The sequence below is a fragment of the Seriola aureovittata genome, chromosome 9 (assembly GCF_021018895.1).
Source record: "Seriola aureovittata isolate HTS-2021-v1 ecotype China chromosome 9, ASM2101889v1, whole genome shotgun sequence".
In the NCBI taxonomy this organism is placed as follows: Eukaryota; Metazoa; Chordata; class Actinopteri; order Carangiformes; family Carangidae; genus Seriola; species Seriola aureovittata.
The window spans coordinates 26,320,506-26,339,894 of NC_079372.1; the positions used below are offsets into that span (position 1 = coordinate 26,320,506).

Genomic DNA, 19,389 nt, shown 5'->3' on the forward strand with positions numbered 1-19,389 from the left:
TGTTCCAGTGAGACAGCAGACTTTTACTGAAGTGCTCATATGAATTTATACATCTGTCTGAATGTGAAGCAGGACAAAACTCTTGGCAAATAAAACTGAAAGAATATCACTGTGAGCTACTTCCTTAAAGACTTTCTGAAAGCATTTCCTCAGAATGTCTCGGGGTTATGATTCTGAGTTAATGCACATATACACATTTGAACATATATTTGACTGGAAGCACACATTGTGCAGAACCAGCACAGAGTGGACGGGATGCAAAGCGTTCATCGGTTTACAGCATTCACAGTGAAATGATGAGTCCCCCCTCAGTGACGGTGCCAAGCGAGAAACTGATACTCAGCACCAGCTGCATATAAAACCACTATAAGATGAGTTTAACAACAGTCCTGTTATGTGCAGCAGAGTGCAGCTACTGCAGGGACATAATGTAACTGGAATACGTTTAATGATAGGATTTAAAAAATAAAAGCCCTGCAGGTCACAGTTGTTTGATTTTTCTGTCTGCACGCTGAATGTCCTGGAAACATTGCGCTGGTGTCATGGTGTTAAAAGCGCTGTTAGTAATGATGCCTCACAATTAATTGGCTGATGATGAGGCTAGTTATGATGTAATCTTTCTCACTCTCTCTCTCCTGCACACAGCCAGCCCCCTCCCTTTCTCTCTCTCTCCCTCTCTCTCCCGTTTCCCCACCTCTTTCTCTGTCTTTCTCTCCTATCCTAACCAACATGGCCGCTAAGTCGGATGGAGCAGCGGTGTCTGTGGAAGATGACAACACGCCCAAGAGCCTCTCGGAGCCGGGGAACCCCGCCGCCCGGCCCCGCTGCACCGCCGCCGGCGGGAAACCCTACACCCTGCTGGACTGCTGCTGGGTGCTCTGCGCCCTGCTCGTCTTTTTCTCCGACGGCGCGACCGACCTGTGGCTGGCCGCCGACTACTACCTGAGAGGCGACTACTGGTGGTTCGGCTTGACTCTCGTCTTCGTCGTGGTGCCCTCCGCTGTCGTCCAGGTATTGAGTTTCAGGTGGTTCGTGTATGACTACTCGGATCTGAGCGGCGGGGACGGAGCGGCGAGTGGCAGCGGGACCGGCGCGGGAGCGGCAGGCGCGGCAGCCGGAGCAGCCAAGGCGGGCGACAACACTTTAAGCACCAAGGACAGCGACCAGCGAGGTGGGAGCGCGGCGGCGGGGAACGCTGCGAATGTTACCCCGATTTACACGTCCTCTGCCCCGCCTGCGACGGCAGTGAGAGTCGCCCCCCCCCAGAGATGCTGCACCGTCTGCATGTGGGTCTTTCAAACCGTGCTTCACGTCCTGCAGCTGGGGCAAGTCTGGAGGTAAGACCGCTGGGGTGGTGTGGGGAACAAGAGGGGTGTGCTTGCGTGCATGAGCGCGTGTGTGCATACCTGCTGGTGTGTATTTAATAGCCTATTTGCGCGTTGCACACGTGAGCATTGCATTCCCAGCGCGTGTGTGTAGGTGCTCCCTACATGTATCTGTGTGTGCGTGCGTCTGTGTCCGTTCATGTGCATGTTCGTGTGCACTTATCCCCCCTCCGAAATACTGCCTTTCCTCCACATTGACTGGTGACAGAAATGTGCAGAAATCCACCAGGGAAGAGAGAGGCTCTTTGCCAAAAAGCTGAATTTGTAGCATTCACTCTATCACACAGCAGTTGTAACAGTAATAGTAAAAATATGAATTACTCACCCAGGAGCCTTTTTATTCATCTGCCCCTCTTGTCCTGGCTGTGACAGGATCTGGATGGGTGCATATAGTCACCGAGCTCCAACATGCAGTTTCTTTCCCTGATGCCTCTGTCATGGTCCTGATATGTTGACAGGAATATTATCAAAGCTGTGTGGGTCAGACCCCGCTGCTTCTCTCCTCTGGCTGCTTGTCATGTTAGTGATCTTGAAACTGAGTCTTTTTTTTCCCCCCTCCACACTCTAGTCTAGTTTTGGTTGAGCTCAGCGAGACGGATAAAATGTAAAACGAGAGGATGCACTGGCAAAATCTTCCATCCATAACACATCCAAGCTAATGTCCTATCCCGTGCTTTGAACTGTGTGTAGATGTGAGGCTTGCTTTGATTAAAATTCCTCCAGAACCACACTCACTCCATGTGCGACGACGTGTTGACTTGAATATGAAAGTTTCACAGCAGCAGTTCAAGTCTCCGGAATTTAATCATTTTTCAGACATTGTGAAGCATGATTAACGTCTTGATTCTTCACGTTCGCACATCATCAAGTTGGCAGTTCATCACAAATGAGACACAGCATCTATTTGATGAAACCACAGTCTACATACATCTCAATCAAAATCATGAGAGAAGTTCTCTAACAAGCATTTAAATAGAATGACAGAAAGGAAATACAAATTTAGATGTAATCATAAGGTACAAGTAATGCAGCACCACGGTTGTTGTATGGTTGTATTACAGTTGTAGTACAGTCCACTGAAGCTTTGTCTGAGAAAAGCTCAAGTGTGAGCATTCAAGACTGATACAAGACTCAAGTGGTGTGTTCAAGTACAATTTTCTGGTGCTTTTACTTGAGTCTTTCCATTTTCTGCTACTTTCTACTTCTACTCCACGACATGTCAGATGTTCATATTGTTCTTTTTACTCAACTATATTTATTTGTCAGCTACAGTTCCTGGTTACTTTTCACAATAAGGTTTGGCACTAAAAATCACATAAAATATATCACATTGTTCAAGATGAAATCAGTACCCCCCCCCCCCCTTCTCTTGTTTGTCTATGAGTTGTTAGCAGTTCCACCATTAAGACAGATGCTTCTTTCATTTAAACGGTTGTTCCAGGCCCAATGAGGCAAAACCCTCCTACAATTCACAAAAAACAGCAAAGAGCTGAGAAAAGTCCAAAAAATGAATGCACATTTTTCTTCTTTCCAACCCCATTAATCATCATATAACCCCTCAGATTTATCTTGTGACCCTTTGGAGGGGCTCGACCTGTGTTTAAAACTAGCTCCACTAAAACCAGGTACAACAGTAAAAATGCTAAAGTAGTTACACATTGATGCAGAAAGAGTGCTTCTGTATTTTAGTAGGATTGTAAATGCAGGATGAGTATTTCTTCCACCATTGCTTGGTAGTGATGAGATTATTATGTTTTTCAGCACATTTCTGCTCATAACTGCATGTACCAAATAAGGATTTTTACATTAATGATGCATAAGCATTAAGCATGAGCATTACCTACATTTATTAAAGAATTTAAGTGAATTGACCGACAACAGATCAGACCGTCTGGTGATGCTCGGCAGGAAAACCAAAACAACCAACCAAAAAAATGGAAAAGAAAAAAGCAAGATGAATTCAATCAAGACCAAAGACTGATATAGAGTTAGCAGTGGCTGAAACAAGCCAGAGTCACAACACCCTTGAGATCAAGACAAGTCTGAGATAACAGAAAAAAATGCAGCAAAGTCAGACTCAAGCCTGAGACCGAGACTTGAGCACCAATAATGTGGAAGCATTACAAACAGCAGTGTAACGTTCTGTGGTAACAGAGGAAACCTTTCAAAACACACACTCAGAAAACAGTGTCAAATTCATGTTCTGCCCTGCCGTGCCTGACAGAAAAGTCTCTCAGATGTGATGTAATAAAAAAAAAAAAATGTATTGAATATGATATTTTCTAGTGCCAGTAAGGCTGCCAGTTCAGCAAGAAGCCCTTTTCTTTCCCTGCTACTCGTGTTAATGTTGGAAGTCCTGTAAGTCATTTAAACTTTTAGAAAAACGGAGCAAAGTTTTAATCATCTGATAAAAATGTAGACTGCGAGCTGCCTGTACCTTTGAACTTAGCTATTTGCTGTTTCAACCTGGTTTAGTAGCAAGGTCAAAAGACACTTTTGACTGTCCCGCTGAAGTGTCTTTGAGCAAGGCACCTCAAGCTGCCGGTGCTGTCTGACCTCTCTGTCAAGGTGGAAGAAGACAGGAAATGACTGCGAATTAAATAAAGATTCATATTACATCAACTAATTCTGAAATAGAGCATGTGGGAATTCACACATGAGTATAATTACATGCAGACTCAGTAATGAACTGCATTAATGAACAACAATAAGATGCTGAGAGCTGAAGAATGAGAATGAGTTGGTTTTAATGTGATAGTTGCTGCCGGGAGACTTGGACAGGTCTCAGTGTGACTCAGATTTGACTCATCTGCAGCTGAGAATTCCCAGTTCACATTTTTTTTCTCTCCCATGTGGATTCAGATCTGATCCTCTAATATTTGTGAATAGCATGAAAAAAAAAAAAAAAGTCTTGTTTTCTTCAGTCACATCTGAACCATATGATTTGCCCTGAAGAGTGAAACCTACACGTGTCGTACGTTGCACTGCTCAAAGCCAGAAAATTTTCAGCTTGTGTCTCGTGTCAATCACCTGACGAAGTTTGACATCGTTTTGCATGGTAGCGGTTTAGCGGAGCCAGCGTGTGGAGGAGATGATGAGACACAAGAACAGCGGAAAGAAAAACGTGAACTACACTGGCATGAGGGGACATGCCTAAAATCAATTAAATCACACCTGCTCATAGCTGCGTTGGATTGGAGTAATTGTATTTTGTAAAAGACTGAAACTTATAGAAGATATAAAATTAGCAATTTTGCTCCTGCAGGCAAGTTCATGTGTTTGTTTAAATAATCACTGTTATCTGTTAGTAAAGCAAAGGTTGCAAAGGTGGAAGTACTGTGACATTTTTATGGCACCAGAAAAAGTCTTACAGAGGAGGTCGGGTAGGTGGTTGTGTATATTTATAAATATACAGTGCATTCAGAAAATATTCAGACACTTTCACTTTTTTCAGCCTTTCAATACCCCATAATAACAAAGCCAAAACAGAATTTTAGAATTTTTTTGCAAATTTATCAAATAGGATAAACTGAAAGTCAGACCCTTTACTCAGTACTTAGTTGAAGCACCTTTGGCAGCGATTACAGAGTCGAGTTTTTTTTGGATATGACATTGCATACTTGGATTTGGGGATATTCTGCCACTCTTCTCTGCCAATCCTCTCAAGGTCTGTCAGGTTGGATGGGGGCCGTCAGGGGACAGCCATTTTCAGGTCTCTCCACAGATGTTCATTGGATTCAAGTCAGGGCTCTGGCTGAGCCACTGGAGAGCTTTCAAAAAGTTGTTGCCAAGCCATTCCTGTGTTGTCTTGGCTGTGTGTTTAGGGTCATCATCTTTTTTGGATGGTGAACCTTCGGCCCAGTCTGAGGTCCTGAGCACTGTGGAACCAATATTTCATCAAGGATATCTCTGTGCTTTTGCTCTGTCCAGCCTTCCAGTCGTCATCCCAAAGTAGCATGATGCTACTTTGGGATGGTGTTGGGGAGGCGGTGAGGGGCGTCTGGTTTCGTCCATGTCATGAGGCCTAGAACTGAGGCCAAACAGTTCCATCTTGGTTTCATCAGACCAGAGAATCTTGTTCCTCTGTCTGAGAATCCTTTAGCTGCTTTCATGTGCAGAAGTGCACCATCAGGAGGGGCAAACAAGGCAAATGTTTAGGGCCCCAAGGGGAAAAGGGGCCCCCGATCGTGGCCCCTCATATAGGTACATTTTGCAGTAACTATAAACCTCCTTAAACCTCCCATAAAGACACAATACAGTGTACTGCTGCTACCCCAAACCTCCCTAAGTGGGGTCCCTGATGATGTGTGCTGTAGCTAGCATCTATTGATTGTCTGCATGTGAGGCATTTATAGCATATCTGTAAATTGTAGCGTCTGCCAATAGTCTACATGTGGGGGATGGGTTGGGCTTTCGGGTGGTCTTTGATGGGATTCTTTACCTGGGGCCCCCCAAGTCTAGGATCGCCACTGTGCATGTGTTTTTTATTTCCGGCCACTCTGCCATGAAGCCCAGATCTCAGAGTGCTGCAGTGAGGGTTTGTCCTTCTTGAAGTTACTCCATCTCCACACAGGATCTCTGGAGCTCAGCCACAGTGACCAGGTTCTTGGTCACCTCTGTTACCAAGGCCCTTCTCCCTCGATCGCTCAGTTGTGTGCCTATTCAAATCATGTCCAATCAATTGAATTTACCGCAAGCTGACTTCAATCACTGTTGTAGACACATCTCAAAGATTGCATCAGCAAACAGCCGCTGAGCCCTTATTTTTTTTTGGTATTCAAATCACCGGATTAAGGGAAAAATCCCTATTTTTGCTGACTTTTATCTTTCTCTGTCTTTATCTTACATTTCTCTGTCAGTCATTAAAGGATAAATCCATGTAAATGAGTGTAAATACTGAGCGAAGCAAGAACATAGTGGAGATTACAGTCTGTTTTACATGTTTTGGGTTTTTTTTACTTCCAAGGTATTTTCAGCATCAGTGTGAGAAGCAGGAGATTCTTTATTGAACTCAAACATCAGGTTTAGGTCAATCCCTCATTTTCCCAAGATGTTCAACAACCATGTGTGAAAAATCCCTATGAATAGAGACACACACAGACGAGTATTCACAGCTGCAGGAGCGGGACGGGTCCCAGAATGCATTGCAGTGTGAAGACAGGTTAAGATTTTAATCAAGGTCAACTCACCTTTTCTCGACTGGAGACTCTCGCTCTGCTGTTGTATCATTTTTTCCATCTACATTTAAAATCCACAGCTGAAAAGCAGCAAGGTGACATTTCTTTACCCTGGGGGTTGTTGAAAGGCATTCTGGGGATTGTAGGAAATCCCTGACTGAAGCTGAAGCAGATAAATCACTTTTTTGGAGAACATGGGTTAACACAAGTGTTTTTTTTTTTTTTCTGAAGATAAACAGCATGTTAGAGGATTAATTGATGTTTTATTTTAAAGAGATGAACTGACTACAAGTTGTTTAAAGTGATAGATATTGGAATTCGTGTCAGTCACAACAAGCCCATATCAGTTGACCCCTAATGGAGTGACTTCTGAGGAATGTTCAGCCATGCTGGCCGGTGTTGCTCTAGGGATGGGAATGTCAGTCTGCTTGTTGAGTCCACCACTTTTGGTCAGTCTGAAAAAATCTCAAAAGCTACTGGATGCATTGTCAAGAAATTTCATGGACTCAACACATTCACTCCCCCCTCAGGATGAAATAATTAATTTTTCAAGAGCTATCATTTTATTTTTAAGACCAGATTCCTGCTAATCTAATGACATTTCCATTAGCATCAGCTGTACATTGTGCTCAGTGCTAATTAGGAAGTGTTAGCCTGCTAACACGCTATGGCTCTGTTTGGAACCGCCTGCTAAAAGGTACTGCCTATTACATACTCAGTGAGTATGTACTGCACACACCGCCATTACCAACCTGACTGTTCACACTGAAGTATACAAGCAGTATACCAGAATGCATTTTGCACCAACTGGCATTAACAGTGAGTAATATTTTTGCTCATAGAACTGTTAATATGTCACTTTATCAAGTTTGAATATTTTTTGTATGTAACCATGGAGATGTTGAGTATGGGGTCAGGTTATCTAACTAACGCTTGTTTATAAATCTGCTGCAAGGTTTTCTGAGATTTCGGGAGAGCTGCTGGTCGACATTGTGCAGTCTGAAGAGACGCAATGCATTCTGGGGCAGTTGAATATGTCCAATAAGCTCACAGTGCATATTCAGAAATTCTTGCTAATGTAGTGTACGTCGGGGCATTTCTCTTGCATGTTTGCATTGTCGTTGCGAGCGTGTAAGCATCCTCAATTAGCATTTAGCTCAGCTGTTTTTGTAAGTACTGCAACCTCCACAGAGGTGCTAGCATGGCAGCAGACTGTGCAAACATCCTATCATCTTCTGACATCATGTTTTTTTTTTTGTTTGGATTATAGTTTGACTCTTTTTCATTCATTTAAGTCGCATTTTTTGCTCTTATTTATCACCACATTTGCTAAGCTTTGTGTGTTTTTTCTTTTCTAAAAGAGGAAATCAAACTTTGTTCTTCCTGTTTTTAAATCTATGAAGGAATGTCTTCACCCTCACTGACATACAGACAGCCTGACATGGAGGCAGATTCATGGGCAGGCGGACAGGCAGGTGGAGAGACCAACAAAGCATCAATGGTCAGCCAGCGTTGCAGTTTTTAGGACAATCCAATTGGTTCCTGCCCGTGCCAGACCAGATCAATCAATCCCGGAGAGAAGTAATTGAATTGGTTCCAAATGGTCACTCAGCTCAGGTGGTCTGACTGTTAGCTGTGCCCGTCAGGACACGGCTAATAATCAGCCCGAGTGGCTAACTGGCAGCCTCAATGTAGCTCAATACGCTGAATCATTCAAAACTGTGTGTGAGTGTGTGTGTGTGTGTGTGTGTGTGTGTGTGTGGTGTGTGTGTGTGTGTGTGAGAGGGAGAGAGAGAGTGTGTGTTCAAGGAGGGGTCACCTCACTGTTCATTCACAAATGAAGTGACTCTCAGTGAATATTGCTCTTACTTTTCATTTTAATTACAAGACCTGTCACTCAGAGACTCTTTAAATGGTGGCTGCCAGGGGTGACGAGCGATTGGAGGAGTGTCAATAAAAGGAAAAAATGTTCGCAGGTCGTCCTGTCAGGTCGTTTACCGTTATGATCTGTGGTCCTCTGTAGACTTGTAAAATATAACTTTGGCCTTTTTTTGGACCTGGATATTTGTTTCTGTTCTTTCCAACACATAAACATGGGCAGTGAAGTGTTTCGGGGGCCGAAGCCAAACACAGACACTGGGTCTTCTTTATCATCTAGTCCAGTTATTGTTTATCTTTGTTTGTCTTAACATCAGACCTTTTCACAGAGCGCTGCACCTGCTGATTCAGTGATGTGCTGCAAAGGTTTCCACGACAAACTGAATAATAGAAAAGACTCTTCTTCTGCTACTCTAGTTTGTGTTAGTTCTCATCTAATGATTGTTTCTACTTTTGGTAGTTTTGATTGCCCTTAAATACTAAAATGGGTGTAATTCACTCTCTTTTACTAGTGGCATTCTAAAGTTACAGTTTAATTGATATCCATTGGTGCATTTACTGCTACTAAAGAAAGGTACAATGATATATTGTTTACAAATTACATTATGACAATATGTGTGTGTGTTATTTAGAATGGAATTTGGACACTGTCTTTTGTTAGACCGAGGTGTGTGAGAGGGTGGAAATGACATCATAATTAGGGGGGAGCAGTCTGATTGTTAATCAGCTGTCTATGTGACACACCTGGGAGGAGCTGGAGAGAGGGAGGCTAGAAGTGGCCTGGGTTTGTGTGATGTTGAAAAAATAATCCCAAGGAAGCAGGTTTTTTTTTTTTTTTTTTTCGTCTTTGGTTTGGACTTTTCATCTTGTTCCACTAAAGAAAACATGAACTGCCTGCAACAAGGAGAGGAGAGTGTTGGTCCAAACTCAGGAGACATTACAGAAAGGTTGGGAACTGCAGGTGGAAGGTAGGAATTTTTACAGTTTGAATGCAGTCTTGTATGGTGGACAAAAAATTACATAAGTATAAATTATTATTAATTATTATTAATAAATAAATAAATGATAAATAAGTAAAGAAAGAAAGAAATACAGAAAAAAAAATAAATGTAGAAATTCTTAAATTAATAAATGTAAAAATACAGAATAGAGAATATTCATTACCAAAATTTTGTTATTTTGCATTTATTTATGTATTTAATTATTCATTTGTGCTGTTTTTTATTATTTGTACTTTTGCAGTAATTTTTCTGTCCTTCATATTCTTTTAATATCAGATTCAAGTCATAAAAGAGGGCTGCTCTTTTTGTTTGAATCTGGTTTGGAGGTTTATTTCAATTCACTCTGCTCAGTAGAATAGATTTTTAAAAATATTAATTTTTCAGACTTACCATGCTTCAAATGCATGTACTGAAATATCTTACTTACTATCTAACTTTTATCTTCTGTTGGATGAAACCTCAAGTTTCCCTTGATTGTGAAACTGTTGGAGCATTTGTTCTCTCTATTTCTTACTGTAAACTGTAATTTCCAATGTCCTTTTCCACATCTGAAAATTGCCAACAGGAGGAACTGATATCTGCTGTTTAAACGTTTTGTTTGCAATCACGAAAAGTTGAGGAGCACAACCTTAGTCGATCAGGGGGTAAACAGAAAACAGCAGCTGCTCCATTTCAGTAATGATAATGAGACAGTAGGTGGTTATCAAATACATTAAACTCTGTGATAAACAACACGCCTCGGTTAACGGTTGTATCACTCTGGGTTGTTTTGGTAAAGTCATCTGCTGTGACAGGACTGGAGAGGTTTCTTTAAAGTTTTTCTGCATGTTTTTTTTGGGGTGGGTTTTTTGCCCTTAAGGTTTTATCCTGCAGCATCCAATGGCCTGCAGGGACAAGAGAGCGATTCTTGAAAGTCAGACACAAACACACACAGACAGATACAGTGTAATAGACTTGTACAAAGGCAGACAGACGTGTGTGGTAAACCAAACATCTCTTTCAAAGAATTTTTTTTTGTCTCAGCAGTCGATGCATTCACCAACATTTTCAGAAACATATATAATATAACATGATCTTAAACCCAAAAAACTCTTTGAGGCTCCTCAAAGAGTTTCTTTCAGATTGAAGTCGGCACACATTTCAGAAGCCAAAACACCAGTCTAGAATTTGTTTGTGGCCGGACAAAGGCAACTTCCCCCAAAGGGTCTGTATGTAATTGTTTTGGTCCCCACCCAAGTACGATTGCTGTGTTCAGATCAGCCAAAGCAAACTGTACCCACAGCGAAAACGAGCAAGAGCCAGATACAACTAAACAACTTATAGGTTTGAAAACCCCCTGAAATAAATTGGGAATGGTGGTGAGACATCTCCACAAAGATCTTGAGAAACAACAATGTGAAATCCAAAGTTCAGTGCCTAAAAATAAATTCCTTTTTTCAAAATAAAACTGCACATTTTAAAGTTTTATTGTGACCCGACTAAATCACACCTGCAATGATCATGCTGTGTAACCAGCATCTCGATATGACACACCTGTCAGATGGACGGATCATGGCAAAAGAGAATTGCGGATTTCAGTTTCAAATTTATGAAGAAAATTTGAGATAACGAAGCCTTTCGTGTCCTTAGACAAAGTCTTAGCTCTTTAATTTCAACTCATGTAAAATGAGAAAGAAAATACATGTTACATTTATGTTTTTGTTCAGTGTATTTTGCCGTCTGGGAAGTTGAAGTATGATTGGTGTATGGCAGCGTATACATCACTTCCTGTTAAGGAATATAAAATGGCGACGCAGGTTGATTTCTTGTATACTAACTGCAAAAAAGTCAACTTGAAAGATTAGCATGTAGTACATACTGTATACAGTTATGGAAGTGGGGCACAGCAGAGGGTAGTGAGCACAGCTAGCTGCAGGCTGATTGGCTAGCTGTTGCCTACAAACAGTTTTTTGTTGATCATGTGGCAAAGTTGTAACTTGTCTGTTCCGTAGTGGCCGGGTGCAGGTGAAGGAACACACTGAATTTCAAAACATGTCTGTTTAAGAATTTGAAATCCCGGGACTGTAAATGTACATAGGTTTGTGTAAAATTCAATAGTTATTGATTATGAATAAAAATATGCCCGGAGGGAAGTTTTGATGATCCACAGCCTTCTACCTGCCTGTCTGTCTGTCTGTCTGTCTCACTGTCCATCTCTCTCTCAGTCTGTTTCTCTGACTGATGTTCTGTCTCTCTGTATGCTCTCCTGTCTGTCCGTCCATCAGACTGTACTGAATAATTCACTACAGCCCTTGAGGGAGCTGTCAATCACATTTTGTGTGTGTGTGTGTGTGTGTGTGTGTGTGTGCGTGCGTGTGTGCGTGTGTGTGTGTGTGTGTGTGCGTGTGTGTGTGTGTGTGTGTGTGTGTGTATGTGTATGTGTGAAAGGATCTAGCATTTCCTGCTAGCTGCCCCTGTCATCCGATCTGTCTCTGTCACTTGCTCCCTCTCTCTTTCTCTGTTTACAGTCTGTGTCTCTCTGCTTTTGCTTTTACTTGTTAACCTGAAATCAACACAGAGACAGGACGGGCGATATGGAAGCGTGAGTGGGGGGTGGGGGGTGGGGTGGGGGGTGGTGGGTGGGGGCTGTTGCTTTTAAGAAGCTTCTGATCCCCGCACTCCAGCGTGTTTGTGTAACTGTATTTAGGACAGAACATGCAGTTTGCACCTGCTCAATAAGTGTATGTGCTGCAGTGATGCATGTTAGCGTCTGCCTTGCATGTGGACACACACACACACACACACACACACCCACACATATACTGTATACTGTACCAGCAACACATTAGTTCCAAATCCAATCCTGCGCCCATTAAAGTGACACATGACCGTTCAAGCACTAACTTATAGAATAATTTCCAGACGGCAGTCTACACACCACAGCTAATTAATTCACTGTGGAATAATTGACCATTTTGACTGTGTTAATTCTCCACTCCTCATCATGAAGACAGTGTGTGTTTATGCCCAGCTGTGTGTCGGTGTGTGAGAGCGAAAGACCTGATCTCCTCATCAGAGGAAGTAGAGCCTGGCTGCTGTCACACTGCTGAGTAGTGAAAGTGGTATGCATGTGTGTTAATGTGCAGGACAGTGTCTCAGGTCTGGCAGTGCGTGTCTGTGTGAGTAGAGGGTTAATGTTGTGTAATCTTTATTGATTTTATTTTTGCCATGAGCGTTGGTCAAGATGAAGTGTTTGTTTTCCGCTGTTGTCTGCCATATTCCCCCTGTGAGTTTCTTCTTCTTCTTTACCCTCTTTCATTTCATAGCGCCACCACGAGGAGTCATGAAGTAGTGACTCTGGTAAGTCAGATTACTGGGGGAATCCGTTTAGAGCACCTGCATGTTTTAATGCACCTCTAATTCACATGGGCCTTAAAACCTTAAAACTGCAGTCAGCACTGGTGACACCAAACAGCCCATTTGTGTGGTTGATTTATCAAACGTCGACAGGAGAAACAGACTGTGTCCAACGTGTTCTAATATTTTCGCTTTTTCCAACAGTTAAGTCTTTAAATCAATCAAAACCAAATTTGTGTGCAAAGCAAAATGAAAAGCCAGACTGTAGTTGCTTCTGTGTAGCTCCTGGTAGAGAAAGGAAAATAAACAAAAGTCAGACTGTGATTAAAATCTCAAAGTGGGCTGCATTGTTCTGTATTCCTGAGGAAACTCAGTTTTCGTCTAGCAGGGGCAATTTCTTTGCAAGAATGAGACTTTACAGATGTACATGGACATGAACTGGAGTTTGTTTGTACGTGAAAAATGTCACAAAACCTTTTCATGTCTAACCTGATGTAGTCATTCATGCTGAAAGGGGAAGAAAGACAGACACAGGTACAATGCATATCTAATGCACATGACTCTAACTCCTCGTGACTGGATCGAGCACAGTTATTCAGTGTATAAACATCCTCAGCAGAGTCCTCAGCCTCCTGAACAGTGAACCATCTCGCTGCTCGCTCTGAGCCTCAGAGCTGCTGTAATGACCCAGTTTCTCCTCAGGGATCAGGAAAGTTCATCTTGTTTTACAGCCCTTTGCTCTAAATTAACCGCTCAGTCCGAATATCTCCGCTTTGCAATTTAAATTAGATCTTTATCCTGTGATGGACGGGGAGAAACGGACTGTGTTTCAACATTTTTGTTGGTGGATGGAGGGTTTTATAGTTAAACTGATGGAGTGGTAGATAGATAGATAGATAGATAGATAGATAGATAGATAGATAGATAGATAGATAGATAGATAGATAGATAGCGCAATGAGATGAGACGTTTGCTGCAGCTGTAGCTGCTTCTCTGTCCTGCCAGAATGTATTATGTATTTTTATTGTATTGTGCTCTTACATGTGCAGCTGTGAACCATCAGGCCTTTTTTTCTAATCAGCTGTCACATGGAATAATATGTATTATGTAAAAGAATAGCATGATGTCCCAAGATATTATGTTCATATTGGATGATTCAGCTTCATATGATTTACGTCAACAACCAGTGTCAGTGTGGGAATTAGTGCAACCTTCACGTAGCCAGGTGGGATGAATGTTTCCTTTTTTTGTGTTTTGAACCCTGATATTTTCCAAACCTTGCTCATATTGCTTTTGTCATGCTTGGATGTTGAAGATAAGTAAGGATTTTAAACATTTGACATTTAAATGTTTTGACATTTAACATTAATTTAACATAATCCAGGGCTTTGCAGAATCAATATTATTGTCTGGTTGCTCCCTCTCTGAGAATGCCACGCTGTCGAGATACTGTGTGTGTAACTTACATTTCAAAAGACTCGCTTTTGTTTGTTTTTAACAGCATCAAATGATCTGCATCACAATCGGCATCGGGACTCTGTGGGTTTACCTGTTTTCAAAGTCAACAATTGCTCTTAATTAAACAACAAATCATTTGTTCTTGGCCTTCAGATTGAGATATAAGTGTTTTTCTCATCTGATGCCTCGACTGAAAGGACAGCATCTTTTCTCAGACACGCTATGATTAATGTTTGGTTGGATTTCGGCACAAAATTAGCAAATGCAACACGATAATGTCAGAATCATACGGAGATGTAAATAAGCAGGTTTCTTGGATAGGGGTTAATGTTACATCACAGGAACAGTGTGCATGTAAAGATATTAATCAACAGATGATGCTGACGGCATGACACGGAACAGAAATTGAATAAAGTAAAATTTGAAATAATAAAGCTTTTGTAGAATTATTTCTTATTATATAAACATTAATTGTCATAAAAGCGCCACCCAAAATGCTAGATGGTATTATCAGTTGAATGTAAATAATTGGTTTTCATGGGAAGACAATCATTGTGCCAGAAGCTGCAGCATGTGGCACATGGAAACCATTCTGAGGTATAAATAAACCAATACACTTACTTAGTCACTCGTGTCTTCTTGGTCAGTTCAAGCTCCACCAGTAGCATCACCTAAATGGCAGCTTTATGTCGTCAGTGAGTTACTGATGCATAAAGTTCAGTCGTGGCCCCAAAGCATTTTCCTTCCTTCCCGCTGTCAGTTTTCAGTTTGCGGATTTACCAGTTTTAACATCCATGTTCTCCTCATGGTCTCAGTGCAGATTTAAGACCAAAAACTGGTGATAGATGGATGGACAGATGGAGGGATGATATTGATAGATGGATGGATAGATAGATAGATTAGATAAGTGTAATCTGGGACAGTGCATGGACTCGGGCCTGCACAGAGTTTGTTGGTTTGTCTCTGTGTGCGCTTCAGTGGTGCATGTTATTAGCATGTACCCTGCAGGTGTACACACACATACATACGCAGAGACGCACCGATTTTTCTTTCTCTTTTGCTCTCTCTCTCTTCCTTTCGTTCATACAAACACATTCAGACACGTTTCTCCTCGAGTGTGTGAACTTTATGTTCAAAGCCCAGAGGAACAGTTGTATCGCTGTGGATTCTAGTTTTCTCTCTCTGAGCTCTCTGAACTCACACACTCTCTGATCTGTCTCTCTGGATTTTCCTCTGTACGACTGTGTGTGTGTGTGTGTGTGTGTGTGTGTGTGTGTGTTTGAGAGGAAAATCCTCAAAATGTGAGGACCTTATGTCTCTTCAGACTAAGACACAGGGACAGTTTTAGGGTCGGAGATGTAAATTCAGTTTATCACTTTTATCAATTCCTATTTTGCTTCTCATTGTCTGCGCTAATCAGAGTAGTTGTTCATTCTGTATTCTGTTCCTGAAAGCTTTTCCATTTTGTGCTCGCAGTAACCAGTTCTTTCCAGGAAGTGATGCATTTTATGTTTTCACTTAGTTTGGAACATATTCCGCCCTCCTCCCTTTTTTTTGGGGGCATTTTCGCCTTTATTGTGATAGAGACAGTGAGAGGGAGAGGGGAAGGTTGGGAGAGAGAGAGGGGATGACATGCAGCAAAGGGATTGGATTCGAACCCATGGCCACTGCAGTTAGTCTAATTCATTTTGGATATGGAGGTGAGCCGTGGCTCTGGTGGTAGAGCAGGTTGGCTGCTGATCCCTGAGTTGGCAGTTTGGTTTGACCCCATCCCAGTTTGCATCAGAGAGGGCATCGGGTCTAAAACCTATCCCAAGTCAAACATGAGGATATGTGGATAAGGGAGCAACAGCATTCATTACATGGGAAGTCCAGTACATGACTCACCTGCAATAGAAGTGACTTAACATGTGAGGACATGGTTGCTATGCAACTACAGACATGGAAACTGTTTGTTTACACATCCAGGAGATACAAAGCAACATTAGCATCCTATTGGAGCCGTGTTTGTGTCCACCTGACGAATGTAAGTCCAGCACTCAATCTCCTTTTACCTCTGGTTTGGTCTCCACCAACTGAGAAAAACTATATGGCACTTCAGCTTCGAGATGTTCCACTTTCTTCACCAGCTAGTCAGAGACATTGCCCATCTGTTGTTTGATGTCGGACCGGTAGTGTGCAGTTGGCTTATCAGAGGTTTTTGGACTAATACAACAGCCTGCTGTGGAACACACATAAGTTCCAGTTCCAACAAAATTCAATTCATTTCAGTGCTGCTAATTCACTGGCTGACATTGGCAGGTACCATTTCAACATCACAATGAACCTCACAGCAGCAGTTCTGAATCATGGTTTCAGCCATTCTGTTTCATTTTCTGGCTAATTGCACATCGCTCTTGGCCTGCTGCGTCCTTTTTGTTTAACGGTGTTGTAGACTGAGAAAGAGTTCCGCTGCTGTTGAGCCGAACCTGTGGAACTGTGAACCATCTATTAGAGCACATAAGCTCATGTCCCCGAAATAAAACATGAGGTATCCGATGTAACACTATCAGCTAGGCTCAGCAGTCTTTCTGTACACACAGCCTGAAATTCTGACTGTTTTGGCCCCCGAGTCTTTGAGCATATTCTCTATAGTTTAGACAACCTCGCTTAAGAGAGGCAGTTTTTTTTATATTTACTAAAAAGTTTAACCTTAATTCAGAGGATGACATCTACTCAGTTTGGTGATTCCCTGACTTTTCATCAAACACCATTGTTGGGTTGGCATTTCTGTTTCTCAGGGAAATATCTTCTCTATAATATCTAACAACTATTGGATAAATTTGCTATGAAACATCCATGGTCCCCAGAGGATGAATCTGCATCACTGGTGTTCCCCTGACTTTTCATCTAGAGACAGCAGCAGGTCAAAGTTTTCAATTCTTCAGTAACATATTGTAACATCTACTGGATGGGTTGGCAGGACATTTTCACAAAATTCATGAAATTTTGCCACAGACATTCATGTTCCCCACAGGATTAACTGTAGTAACTCTGATGACCCCCACATCTCTCATGTAGCGGCATCACCAGATCAGATATAAAAAAAAAAAACATTTGAACAGTTTTGTTTATGGCTAAATACCTTCAAAATGTTAGACAATTTTGCATTTGGGAGGGGTGTCTTGTTTAATCCCAGTCACTCAGTGGTGAGTGAGGATCCGTCCTGCCAACATTATGTTTTGGTCGACATGGATACTGAGGTTATTGTGACCCATACGTACGTTTTGTCAGGCGACATCTTGTGGCCGTGGGACAGGAGCAAAGGGAAAAGTGTGGTGATGTAGTATAAAGAGCAGCAAAGTTAGGAGGAGGTTGGGTGGATGGATGGGTCCAAGAAAACACAGGAATAATCCATGTTCGTTATTATTGTAACCATGACAACAAAGATCATCAAATGTTAAGGAAGTACTTAAACCAAAATCACGATCTTTTCCTAAACCTAACCAAGTAGTTTTTGTGTCCAAACCTAACCAGGCCATAACCATTTATTATTGTAACCATTGTGATGAAGTTAGGTACACCGCTGTCAGTACAGTCCGTATGTTTAGTATTGTTACCATGACAACCAAGGTCTGGTTTGCCTGCCGCCGTAGGAGCACTATTTCAGGAGACACTCCTATGGGTCGTGTCGAAAAAAAGTTCAAGTTGGAGGATTTTGCAGCATTTTTTATTGTTGCCATTGTTTTGTCTCTGGCACAGGAGCATGATGTCCAATTCTTAAACAAGCCAATGAAAGCTTTGTAGGTGCAATGTGTCTTTCCAACCAGGGAAACAGCTGTCAGGTCAGCGTCAGACCTACAGTATTTGAATCGATGAACAAATCAGACGCGCTTGCAGCAACTCCATGACATAAAACAGATAAAACATGTTATACAATTAAACGCCTGCATAGTGAAAACAAACAGACTTGTTCACAGCCTGCAGTCATGTGAAGTGTACGTCGTCGTCGTCATGTTGTGTTGATTTACGCTCGCGTCTGATCAGCCCTCTGCTGTTTGTGGTGAGAAACGAGGCTCTGATCAATCACCGGCCTACTCACAGCACAAAGCCTCTGCTCTGTTCTGCTCTCGTTCCCCTCCTCTCTGGACTCGACTCCAGTTTAAAGGAAAGTATAGTTGTGAGAGGGAAATCGAGAAGTATGCTGATAGAGGAATATGCCACATTCTATTTATTGCAGATTCATTGTGTTTGAATTTGTGTTGATGATTTTTCAGAGAAGTCCCTGATTTTTTTTTTTCTCCATACTTACTGTATTTATAGTTTGCATCCACTCATCTGTCTCTTCTTTACTTATTTACATCCTCTTTCCTAACTGCGTGTTGTACAATTATAAAGCAAATTCAAAACTGGATGGAAGAGTAGACATCTCCTTCTCCTTCCCCTGGTAATCCTTAAACTGGCATCTGTTAGCATGTGCCAAATTTACAGTCTCTCGCTCCCACTACCCAATCTCCCCACTTCTCTTCTTTCTTTCTTTGTGCTCAAGCACAAACGCCCCCTGTTGCTGATTGGCTGGAATAGTGTCGTGTTGACTCGGTCCAAGCCAGAGACCGGACGGCGAGCGGAGATATTCACTGAATTCGACAAAACGTGAACTGGACTCGAATCGTTTACTCCACCTTGAAGCGCTGCCATTCGGAGGCAGATTAACAACATTTCTATCATTACAACAACAGATTCGGAGGACTGTGCCGCCTCAGTGGAGGTTGAGCTCTCTGCTTTCTAGTTTCTATTGTTTTCAGTCTTAAACAACAAGTTCAGCCCTCCCCTCCTGTCAATCAAACCAGCTGTAGATTGGAAATCATGACATGCAGACAATAACGTCAAAACTGACATTTTCATTCTGCCTTGTGTTTTCTCTCTCTCTCTCTCTCTCTACATGTCCATCTGTCTCTCTCTCTTTCACCTCATCCTCCCTCTCTCCTCCCTCTCAACTTTTCTGTCTTTGTTCCCTCGTGTTTTGTACTTCGCTGGGTGAAAGAGAGAGGGGGACGTCTGCCACTGACAGACAAAATACTTGTGACATCGTCTTGAGAGAGAGTCTGTGTTGTGTGTGTGTGTGTCACTTCATTTTAAAAAAGAGAGAGAGAAGTAAAACAATGAGTTTGTGAA

General features: G+C 42.1%; 1 protein-coding gene across 1 annotated transcript in view; it reads left to right on the plus strand.

Moving 5' to 3' along the window:
* Window positions 1–691: 691 nt before the first annotated feature.
* Window positions 692–19,389, plus strand: part of xkr7b (XK, Kell blood group complex subunit-related family, member 7b) — a 66,721-nt gene continuing 48,023 nt past the window's right edge. Inside the window, exon 1 of the mRNA XM_056385674.1 lies at window positions 692–1,337. Coding sequence (XP_056241649.1) covers window positions 730–1,337 — 608 coding nt within the window. The 5' untranslated portion in view covers window positions 692–729. The remainder of the gene's footprint in view (window positions 1,338–19,389) is intronic.